Source organism: Lipotes vexillifer, unplaced genomic scaffold, assembly GCF_000442215.2.
Source record: "Lipotes vexillifer unplaced genomic scaffold, Lipotes_vexillifer_v1.1 scaffold1219, whole genome shotgun sequence".
Taxonomy (NCBI): Eukaryota; Metazoa; Chordata; class Mammalia; order Artiodactyla; family Lipotidae; genus Lipotes; species Lipotes vexillifer.
Window position 1 is genome coordinate 284,358 of NW_006781590.1, and position 12,011 is coordinate 296,368.

A 12,011-nucleotide genomic window follows, 5' to 3' on the forward strand; every position below is an offset into this window, starting at 1 on the left:
TTACCTAGGACTTTATTATGGTGAAAAAAAATGAAATACCACAAGTTAGATCATAATATTACAAATTAGAAACTAGACTTTTTCTATCATTTTAGTGAATTCAATATAATGTCGCTCCCAATTTTTAAAAAAGGGGCATGGTGCTTGAGAAATTAAAAGTGAGATATATAGGTTATGTCAAGAATAAAATTAGTATCAATATATATACTGGATTCAAGCTGTAAAATGTTACATAATTTTAAATGTTTTAAATGTTAAATAATTTGTAGCATAAAAGTACAAATAAATAAAAACACTCAAAAGATCCTTAGGAAATTATTCCTTGACAAAGGAAAAAGATTTGCAGTAACCCTTACTAGACTCTACCACAATAAATAAATAAACAGATAGATGAATGGGTGGATTGTTGGGAAATGATGTGTATTCCCCTTTCTCTTTTGAACCACTGACAAACAGTAACCTCATAATCACCAAAAGAAAATTAACACTCTGTTGGCAAAAATTTATGTAATGTACTTTTATTACATTTTCATATTTACAATGTCATCATTTTTTAATACCAATGACCCAAAGGTAAATAATGACTTACATTGTTAACAGGTACTGTGTTAGAGGTAGAGTGGCTGGATTAAAGTTGTCCTGAATATTTTTCAAAGTGGTCAACTCTGTGCTAGCATTACAAACCAATAATGCATGGACCACTGCTGTAGACAGAATGCAGAAAATTAACATTAATGTAAATGAAATGAACCATTAAAAAAAATCTATTAAATGTACACATAACTCAGAGTTCAGCTACTGAATTAATCACACAACATAAAATAAACGCTTAAGTACATGCAGAGGTCCTTTTATCCATTAAACTACTATACTACCTGCTCATTCATACTTTATAAATTGCATAACTTACATCAAATTTGGACTTCCATATGTCAGTTAATGAATAAGAATAACTGTTTTGAGTTAGGGTGTGGTGACACTGCTTAACAGCCAGTTCGATTTAATCAGCATACATTGTACAGTAGTGTTTATGGAATTTGTTAACATTTTCTTGCATTTCTTCCTCAATTATTTTATAGGAATATATGGAAAGCAGAAAAGTAGAATGCTTTTATTGGTGCGGAAACAACTGCAACCAATATGAAAATATGCATTCAATAAATGACAAATGTTCACTTAATTAGGCTCTTATTGAACTCAAGCTGGTTGACTAGGTTTATTCAGTTCTAAAAGAAAAAAAATCAAGTTAAAAATGTCTATGAAATATTTGAAATGGGTCGTTAAATGCTGTGTCTTAATTAGATATGGACCAAATTCGACCATCAGAAATTACTCCAGAGATCAAAATGTATAGAGAAGTATACAGATTCATAGAACTGGATAGGGATTCAGCTTACTAAAGCTTCCTTTATTAAAAGAAAAGTAAGGCTCATAGCCTACTGTCTTATTAAGAATTTCTCAAGGCAGATGACAAAATAGCCTCAAATGAAAATCATACCCTCCTGCTCAACTGCTCACGAAATCTCTTGCAAAATCTACAAGACCTTCTCAATGTAAAAATAAATGATTTGTTTACTAAATGTATACTACTAGAATAATAAACCAAGAGGATTAAATAAATCAAGAACTGGAACTTGATATAAGAAATTATTTAAGAAAATTCTTATTTATATGTTTAATATTTATATTTTTAGAAATCGGGTATATACCATGTAAAATTCAACTTTAACAAAATACTTAAGTGAGGGGTCAAGATTTTATTATATTGTTAGCCCTCTAGGACTTGAGCTGCAGAAATATTTAGATATTCAACTTTCATACACATTTCAAAAATACTGTACACAATAATAGGAAGTAGAGGTGGATGCTTTTTGTTGGCTTTAATCAAACAATCCCACACAAAGTTAGCATTCTTGCTCACAGTGCATCACATGTCTTTCATTCTTTTTTAACACAAATTAATATGGGCATAATAATACTTACTGTTAGTGGGCCAATTCGAAGGGAAATAACCTTTCAAAGGTAGTAGCTCTACCTCATTGATAGATGATGGACCAAAGAAAGTACTACATGCAATAAAAGTATCCAATTCAAAGTCTAGGGTTTTTGAAACCACCCAAAGATCATCTGAAAAGACAAACACTTTTAAAGGATACAGAACTATGCTCCATCCAAAGCTACCTTGGATTTCTTTGATGCTTAGTCCTACATTATTTCTCAAAAAAACAAACTTGGTTATCATCACCAACAAGATTCCACCCAGAGACCCAAACACATAACATTTCATTTCCATGTTTTTAACTCAATTAGTTTAATGTTTTTAAAGTTACTTTATAATTAAAAAAAAAAAGCACTGTAAATAAAGCAAAGACAACATCTAACTCATTTTTCTCTTATAGCTACATTTGATTTTCCCAAGGTAGAATATTAGTCTAAAAAGATGCTCCACCATGTAAAGGTTTCTATGCTCAAATAAAGTTGGCAATCCATGGACAGAATACAAGTTCTCTTAACAGACTTCCACTTAACATATGTTCCAGATTAATTAACGTTCTCGTTTCTTCTCCATAGTACACTGAGCACTCATAGCTAGTAGGCTGCTTTCCAGAATATCTATGCACTATTTCTACCATCAGTGGAGTTTACAAAGAGTCAACTGCATTTGTTCTAAAACTTATTTATACTAGTTGTATTTGCTATTATAATTATATAACTTAATCACATATTATTTGACCCATTATGAGTATGAAGGAAAAAACTTGTTGTTTAAAGAAAACTACATTCCGGGCTTCCCTGGTGGCACAGTGGTTAAGAATCCACCTGCCAATGCAGGGTACACAGCTTCAAGCCCTGATCCAGGAAGATCCCATATGCTGCGGAGCAACTTAAGCCTGTTTGCCACAACTACTGAGCCCATGTGCCTAGAGCCTGTGCTCCGCAACAAGAGAAGCCACCGCAGTGAGAAGCCCATGCACTGCAACTAAGACCCAATGCAGCATAAATAAATAAATAAATAAATGTATTTTTTTTTAAATGTAGGTAGCTATAAGGTACTAGATTTAGCTTTGCTTTGTTGATTCAACGTTTCTTATATCATTTAAAATAACTAATCAAATAACAAAAGCAAGCTAGGTTAGGATCAATGACAAGCGTAGGTCATGAAACCAAAGATAAAAATTAACCCAACTTAGGGACTTCCCTGGTGGCGCGGTGGTAAAGAATCTGCCTCCCAAGGCAGGGGACAAGGGTTCAAGCCCCGGTTCAGGAAGATCCCACATGCTGCAGAGCAACTAAGCCCGAGCTCTACAACTACTGGAGCCTGCGCACCTAGAGCCCGTGCTCCGCAACAAGAGAAGGCACCGCAATAAGAAGCCCGCGCACTGCAATGAAGACTAGCCCCCGCTCGCTGCAGCTAGAGGAAGCCTGTGCACAGCAACAAAGACCAAATGCAGCCAAAAAAAGAAAAAAAATTTTAAGGATTTTATTTCCAAATATACAAAATTTGGGGTCCAAGGTTGTCATATTGTGCAGCAATGACAGAAGTATCACTAAACTCATTACATTTTCCGCTTATTTTTTATATTAGGTTCAGGGTACAGTTCATTCAGTATACTTACGATGCCAAGAGCTTGGTGTGACTCTTTAACCAAAATTAAACAGTTTTGGGTAGCCTATAATAAAGCTTTTAAAAAAACTAAAATTTAAAATATGCTTTTTAGAGGTGGGGGGAATAAAATAAAATATGCTTTTTAGAAATGGTCTAATTTATTATACAATAATTCACAATATGTACTATGAAACTGTACTCTTAAAAATCTCTTTAATATAAAGAATTTACAGGGCTGTATGTAACTGAGATACAAGGCTAGACGCAGCCACAACATAATCAGATCAACTTACCTTTGCTGTAAGTCGAAGAACTTTCCTTCCGACTCAGCTTAAGATAAAGTTTGCTCTTAGGTTCATTATAAAATTCAGGATCTACAGTAGTAAACTTCTTTAGTTTACCATACTGTTTTCTTTGAAAATCAAACCCTTTTCTGCAAAATGAGTAAAAGACAAAAGTGAATTTGAATATTAAGGTATGAATTTTTTTTTTGAGATATAACTGACATATAACATTATATTAGTTTCAGGTGTACAACATAATGACTTGATATATGTATATACTGTGAAATTATCAGCATAAGTCTGGTTAGCATCCATTGCCACACAAAGTTTTTTTCTTGTGAAGAAAATGGATGAAGTTTTTATTTTTAAATAAATTGAATTTTTTAAAAAAGCACTGAAGAACTCATTGCGTGTATAAAATTTTTTTCAAATAAAAATTTTTTCTTGTAATGAGCTCTTACTCTCTAACCAATTTTCAAATATACAGTAAAGTAATATTAACTACAGTCACCATGCTATACATTACATCTGCAGGACTTATTTATTTTATAACTGGAAGTTTGAAGGTACAAATTTTTTTTTTAAATCTTTAAAATACAGTATGAAGAGGCAAGAACCGGCGATGTGTATGTTTATATACTTTCATACATATATACACAATAAAAATACATTGTGTCAAAGGAAGAAAATAGCAAGCCTCACAGAAACATCATGAGTTTTAAAAGAGATTGAGATAGGAATAGTATCTAAAAGACAGGGTACTTCAGTTTCTATAACTGTAAAAATGGAATAATAAATTATCACATTACCATTTCTTATAAATTATGATGATTAAATGAAATAATACATGCAAAGTGCTTAGAAGAGTGCCTGGCATGTACAAACTCCCAATAAATGCTGTTATTATTAAATTACCATGCAAATGCTCATTATATTTACTTTTTGGGTAATCCAACTTTTGTAAGACATGTTTCCAAAAAGTAGCATTCTATCATCCTATAAACTATGTAGTTCAGGCTTGTGAATGACCAATATGTATTATCCTGTGCTAATAAAAATTATTCTTGTGATTTGATAGGGTTTCCCTTAGAATTATGATTATATGTAAAAATGCTTAGAAAAATGGCATTCCCGCCAGTAATCCTGATATTGCTGACACTGCTCAATGTTTAGAGGGGGCCAAAAATAGCTTTAGGGAATTATTGCCATTTTATAGTCATAAAAAATGAGGTACTCTATCTTTTAGACATTCTTCCTATCTCAATCTCTTTGAAAACTGATCATAATTCTGTGAGGTTACTATTTTCTGATATAATTAGAGGCAATTACTTGGCACCATAAAACATACCTCACCAAAAGCTGGCATTCCTCATAGAGGGGTATCTTTTGACTTCTTAAGTACAAGCCAATACTTTTTATATCATTTAAAACCATGCTAGGTAGAGATTTTTCCTGTGTTAAATATCCTGGGGTCACTTCTTCAAGCCACTTAAAAAATTTACATCGGTCAGCTCTGGGTCCATCACAGGTATAAAAGAGACGACCCTAAGGCGAAAAAGATATTGAAACTTTAGTGAGAAAAATAATGTTTTTATTTATTTATTTTTTTTACTGTTTTTGTACTATGTTTGTCAAGACTTTTATAAAGGCTGCTTGGCATTAATGTACTCCAATAAATTAGCCACTATACAACTTAATCTTTTTATTAATTTAAACAATAAATTAAAACTTAAAACCACTTACTTTTCATTTTTTACTTTTTATCAAAAATTACACGATTCTGAAAACTCAGTCTTATTTGAAAAATAATATTTATTGATCTCTGACTTAACATGTTCACTACAGAAAACCTGAAAGCTGCCCCAAAACAACTATAGGGAACATCTCGTGCATTTCTTCTTTTTTTTAACATTTACTCTTTTTTTTTTTTTAAATTTATTTATTTTTGGCTGCATTGGGTCTCTGTCGCTGTGCGTGGACTCTCTCCAGCTGCGGTGAGTGGGGGCTACTCTTCGCTGCAGTGTGCGGGCCCCTCATTGTGGTGGCCTCTCTTGTTGTGGAGCACTGGCTCTAGGTGCCCGGGCTTCAGGAGTTGTGGCTCACGGGCTCTGGAGCACAGGCTCAGCAGCTGTGGCGCATGGGCCTAGCTGCTCTGCAGCATGTGGGAATCCTCCCAGACCAGGGCTCGAACCCGCATCCCCTGCATTGGCAGGCGGACTCCCAACCACTGCGCCACCAGGGAAGCCCCTCGTGCATTTCTTTCCAGACTTTTTTCTCACTCACGTAAGTGCAAGCATGCACACACACACACAAGGATACACACATGTATATTGTTTTAATAAAACTCAGATAACAATACATTTTCTAGTCTATAACCTAACTCTTATACCCAACAACATACTATGAGCATGACAACCATGTCATCAAATAATCTTAAAAAGAAAAAAAGGGTGGGAGGGAGGGAGATGCAAGAGGGAAGAGATATGGGAACATATGTATATATATAACTGATTCACTTTGTTATAAAGCAGAAACTAACACACCATTGTAAAGCAATTACACCCCAATAAAGATGTTAAAAGAAAGAAAGAAAGAAAGAAAGAAAGAAAGAAAGAAAGAAAGAAAGAAAGAAGAACAGGTTTTTAAAATTAAAAAAACACTTTTAGTGGCTCTATAATATTTTATTCTATGGTTATAATATTTTTATGAATTCTTGCTTTTGAAAACTAAATTTAAAACCAAATTTACATACTCAACTAATGATATGCAAGCAATGGAGGAAAGTTGTATTATTATGAGTGAAAGCACAGTCCTATGAGTACAAACCATCGGTCAATATTACAAACATTTTACTAACTTAACTTCTTCCATAATAATGTTATCAGCAGTATAAATTAAATCAATATGCTTTTCTATTCCCCTGGCCTTATCAGTTACGTTACTCATACTAGGGATCACATAGTAGACCAGCTTTAACCTTTACTTCCTTCAGGCTCATCTCTGCATTCTCTAAGCCCTCAGGTTGGGACATATTCCCTTCTCAGTGCTCTCACTGTAATTTGGGCATATCTCTCCTACTTTATCAATTACAGTATTATATAAAATTTCCTTTTATATATCTCTCTCCATCCACTACTGTGCAACAAGTTCCTAAGCAACTTGAAGGTTGATTTTAACTCATATTTTTGTATCGTCGAATGCAAATCATCGTTCAGGAAAAATGGATTGAGAGTTTACTATATGTTAGTTACTAATGTCTCAAGCAGAAGGCTCCCAGTCAAGACTTACTCTTTAAGCTTGTTGTAAAGCAATAGGTACCCAAGCCTTTTATGAGACTTACTTGTCTCATAAAAGGAAGGGAAGAGGGAACAATACCTTATTTGGACCTTCCTTTTTAACCACGACAAGTTTTGCAGGCTGACGATGATGGCAGGATGGCACATTATTTTCTACATTTTTCAGTTTGTCTCTGTTTGATGATGTGTAAAATGATATGTCAACTTTTGAAAGAGCTCTGTGCAACCTTTGTGCCAACCCAAACAGCAATATATTTAAATGTTCTACAAAAAAGTTTTTAAAGATAATTTTAAAAAATACATAGGTACAGATGAAAATTAAATACAAAATAATTTCACATTTGTATCAGATATGTATTAGCTAAATTTGAAAATAGCCTTTTGACAGAGTAAACTATAACCTAACATCCATTTTTTAAAAGTCCAGTTTTACTCTTGAACAAAACAAACAATGCACCATACTTAAAATTTCCTACTTAATTTAACAAAACCATCTGTAACACTTCCAGTTAAAAACATTTTTTTAAACTACACCTTGAAAAAGATAATGCTGTCATTTCCCACTCAAAACTCAATTTTGATCTGAAATTAAAATACAACTTGCTGTCAAAAACTGGATTAAATATATAGAAAATAACAAATCTCAAGTAGACAATTTAATGTAAAAATTCATAAAAGATACACTTTCTTACAGCTAAACTATTTATATTAAGCAGCAATCAATCATAATAAAATAAAAAGATAACAGTCATACCTATGAGACAAGATGTAAAAATCTGCTTATAATGAGCAGGAGACTGAAAAACAGCTGGTATGTGAATTTGCCTTTGGGGAAGATATGCAGATTTTATTTTCTGCGCACTTGGGAAGCATAGCTCGGAGTCATTTATCTCCTGAAATGGAATAATTCAAGTTATTATAACAACTCTAGAAAAATACTGTTTACTAATAAGCAAATTCCATAGATATGTTAAAGAAAATAAACAAATTTTTCTTTTGATTTCCAGAATCCATGAAAACCATTTTCTAATTTTAAATGAGAAACTAAGTATAGCAAGAAAGGCTATCCCATGGCACTTTTAATGATAAATAAGACTAACTTTTCTTGTCTGCCCCTTAATAAGTTTTTAGATATTTTTGCTAGGAAACACTTAACTGATGTGAGTGAATCATTATGTATCTCTATTTCTGGTTACAACTATAGTAAGAATTGTTCGTAACCAATGTATAATAAGATGTATCTTTACCCTAATAATGATCTGATCAGCAAAACTGAGCTGAGTGAAAAATGAAAACAATCATAGTAACAGTAGTAGTGGAAGTGATGGTAGAAACAGAGCTATAATTTATTAAGTATCTATTATGTGCCAGATACTGCACCAGACACTTTCAAATATATAATTTCATTTAACGTTCACAAACTCTAGATCTTAAGTCAAAGAAAATGTGAGTGTAGCAAGAGTTTTGGAAAACTCTAAAAAAAAACAAAGCCATTGGCTCCGAGACTAAAAGCACTGCACCTACATGATTTTGGTAATTCTTTTGTTGAAATTCAGATAATAACTACTGGAAAAAAGATGCAAAACACTGGTACATTTCCTCACCTGAAAATCTCCTGTTACACTGCAGTTGTAGCAGGCATACTCTCTTAACACATTTTGAATTTCCTCAGTCTTAGAAGTCTGCTTTAAATTCAAAGAAAACGCTTTCTTTCTGGAAACCAAATCTTGACTGCTAAAATCCTGCTGCTGTTGCTGAAGCATGTGTTTCATGATTTGCAAATGCACAGAGTCTACAGAACTTTCATTCACAGCACCACTCTGTCCTTCACCCGTGTCACTAAAATGCATCCCAGAAATAGCCTCAGCAAAGAAGCCATCTGTTAGTTTCTGATCAGCTCTGTTTGGAGTAGTCAAGTTGCACTGGAGTATGTTTTGATATTTCAGCCACTTGCTTTGAGTAGATATATTATCAAAAAGTGAAACGTCCCTCGGAGTCACTTCCTTAGATTCTTTAGAGGTAGAAGTTTCGCTCTGGGCCTCTGACCCAAAGCCTTTTAGCTTTGGAACTTCTGACTCTTCACAAAAGTTGAATACGGGAGAACCAGAAGACTCCTGCCTGTCACAGTTGATCACATATGAACAAGAATCTACATCAGGTGGCCCACTGGCTGGTGGCAAAGTAATAAGTGGAACTTGGGTTCCACTTACTAATGAAAGCCTTTGAAGGTTCTTATCCTCCAGAGAACTCGATTTTTTCATTACTAAAGAAAAAAAAAGCTAGTTAAATAAAAATGTATCACGGACATCACCCAATCTCTAGAAAACAGTGGGTATCCATACAAAAAAGCAAAAAGTACCAACATGCCTTGTACCAAAACAAACAAAAGAATCACATTTCCTTTAAAAAACTTTAATGGTTTTAGTCTCCAAAAAATAAAGAAACTTTTTCAAGGTTGATAAACTTGAAATCCTTCTCTTTTTCTTTTCCCTCTTAGCTAAGGGTTTCCACTCACCACCGCCCCACCAATTACTACATTATATTTACATAACACTGAAGTTTTCAAAGTATTTTACAGCCGAGAAGGGATTCATCATTCTCATTTTATAGATAAGATTGCCAACAAGGCCTAGAGGTAACATGACTACCAACTGGCAGAGTTAAGACAAGAACCCAGAACTAGTTTTTTGTTCTCAACTTTATATTCTCCAGAGACTGAAGTTCAAGGTTTACTTATCGATGTGTTACAACTTCCTTTATATATTTATTACATTCACAGACTAATATGTTGACCTTCAGGGTAAAGAAGACTTTTAGCTTTATTTTGATATATTGTTATGTGATAAGAGTTCAACTCTGGTAAACTCATGTTATGGCAGATTCTGGCTGAGTTTTATAATTCCTTCTGTCAGCATTGTTAGTAATTGATATATTCCTGAAAATGTAAAAAGCAGTAATATTTGTTGAATAAATAATGAATAATACTGCATGGGAACTATATAAGCTTAAAGTTTTTCTCTGAAATGCTATTGTTTCCTATTTTATAATAACGTACCTTCTTGATAGAGTTTCTATTTTGTTGGGAATAAACTCTGGAGGTCACTTGGGAAGGTAGTAGAACAGCAGGTGAGTCAATGATTTTTTTTATAAACTGTTACCTTGTAATTCTAACAAGCTGATCAAGCAACACTGACAGAAAAGTTAAAACCTCATTAAATAGTAAAAGATTCATGGTATAACTGTGTAAATCATCTATAGGCCATTGTCACCTCACTTGTTGTAGATACCCACAGCTCCCATACTGACTCTTTCCTACCTTGTTTCCTCTATCAACCACACCTACTAAACCTTCCTCAACCCTGCTACCCAGACACATTAGTTTTTATTTTTATATCATCCACCCATGACCAAAAGATTATCTACAACTTCACTCCTCACCCAACATAACTTCAGAATCAAGGGAAGATACATTGATGAGATTATAAGAAAAGTGAGAGAAAAAGAAGAGTTAGCGAAAGGGATCCTACAGAATGTATTATACTTATCAAGAAGCAGGAAATTACTCACAGGGAAGAGTCAAAATGTATGAAAACACAGAGGCCTGAGAATGCAATTGAGGTAGCAGCAACTGAAGAGTTCCCTGATATTGCCAGGATCCCAAAGCAAAAGAGGGGAACTAAGAGGTTATGCTAAGGTCAACCATGACCAGACATTCACAATGAATCCTTTCCCTGGGAGGGGAAGGGGCTATAGAGGGGCCGGGCTCTGGAGTTACATCTGTGAGAAGTGTTGGCAATGGTAGAAGACACTTTTAGAGGTCTGTGATGAGAAGATGAGAGAAGAAATAAGAAGGAACTAGAAAGCTGGAAGGGAGTATTGTATTTGGAAATAAGAGCCGTCTCCAATAGAAAAAGTCAAAAGGGAGAGAGGGTGTGGGAAGGCTTGAGGGCGTAAGACATTGAATCTGGTTTCAAGATTATTTTTAGTTTAGTAACAGTCTCTCAAATAAAAAACTTCACTTTACATGGACAGACAGATTAGAGCCATATGGTAGCAACTGTCTAAGTTGAGAAAGTGAAAATCACCAGGTAAAGTTCTTGCTTTCAGGGACTCCTCAGAGAATTCCAGTATGAAGTCTTCATCTCTTGAGTTCAAAGATAAAGTAGAAACAGGGCTTAATGTGGAGATCTTTTGTTCTGGTGACGTCACCTATCCAGAAAGAAGAGACAAAACTACAGATCGAAATCTTTTCCCCTATAGTTTGAATGAATTCTAATAACTATTGTAAAAATAATGCTTTCAAGCACATTGTGTAGAGCTATAGTGGTGCAAAGCTTCCTCCAAAAGGGGCAGGACAGAATAAACTCACTAAAATAAACAATAGAAAGTGAAATACAGAATATAAAACCTGTTGGATTTATTTGAAATGGGTCAGATTTTGATTTGGATTGATCTGGGTTATGGGGATTTGGTTGTGAAGATGAGTTTACAGTCTAAGGATCTCAGGCTTAATCAGATCTTATGTTTGGAGCTGTGAAGGTAAAACTTCCTGAAAACCCAAGGACAGCTTTCTCTTAGGTCCTCAGGTCTAGGAGGACTTTTTTGATATATTCCACATCTGAACAGTCATATTATTCTCTATGTTATTCTCCTTAGAACAGTATCTAATTTTGTTGCTGCTTCCAGAAATTAATCACCCTAAAAATCTAATACTAATTGAACAGACAAAACTGGAGCTTGGGCCTCACAGGCAGCTGGAATCAGGGCTTCCACTGCTGTCACTAACTGTCTCTTTCTCTAAAAGTCTGCTTCTCTCTCTTTCCC

General features: G+C 34.2%; 1 protein-coding gene across 1 annotated transcript in view; it reads right to left on the minus strand.

Moving 5' to 3' along the window:
* The window catches only part of ZGRF1 (zinc finger GRF-type containing 1), a 69,534-nt gene that overhangs the window by 14,564 nt on the left and 42,959 nt on the right, over nucleotides 1-12,011 (minus strand). The window contains 8 exon segments of the mRNA XM_007454803.1: nucleotides 590-704; nucleotides 1,984-2,127; nucleotides 3,901-4,040; nucleotides 5,240-5,436; nucleotides 7,267-7,451; nucleotides 7,942-8,080; nucleotides 8,792-9,450; nucleotides 11,246-11,396. Of these exon segments, the coding sequence (XP_007454865.1) occupies nucleotides 590-704; nucleotides 1,984-2,127; nucleotides 3,901-4,040; nucleotides 5,240-5,436; nucleotides 7,267-7,451; nucleotides 7,942-8,080; nucleotides 8,792-9,450; nucleotides 11,246-11,396 (1,730 nt within the window).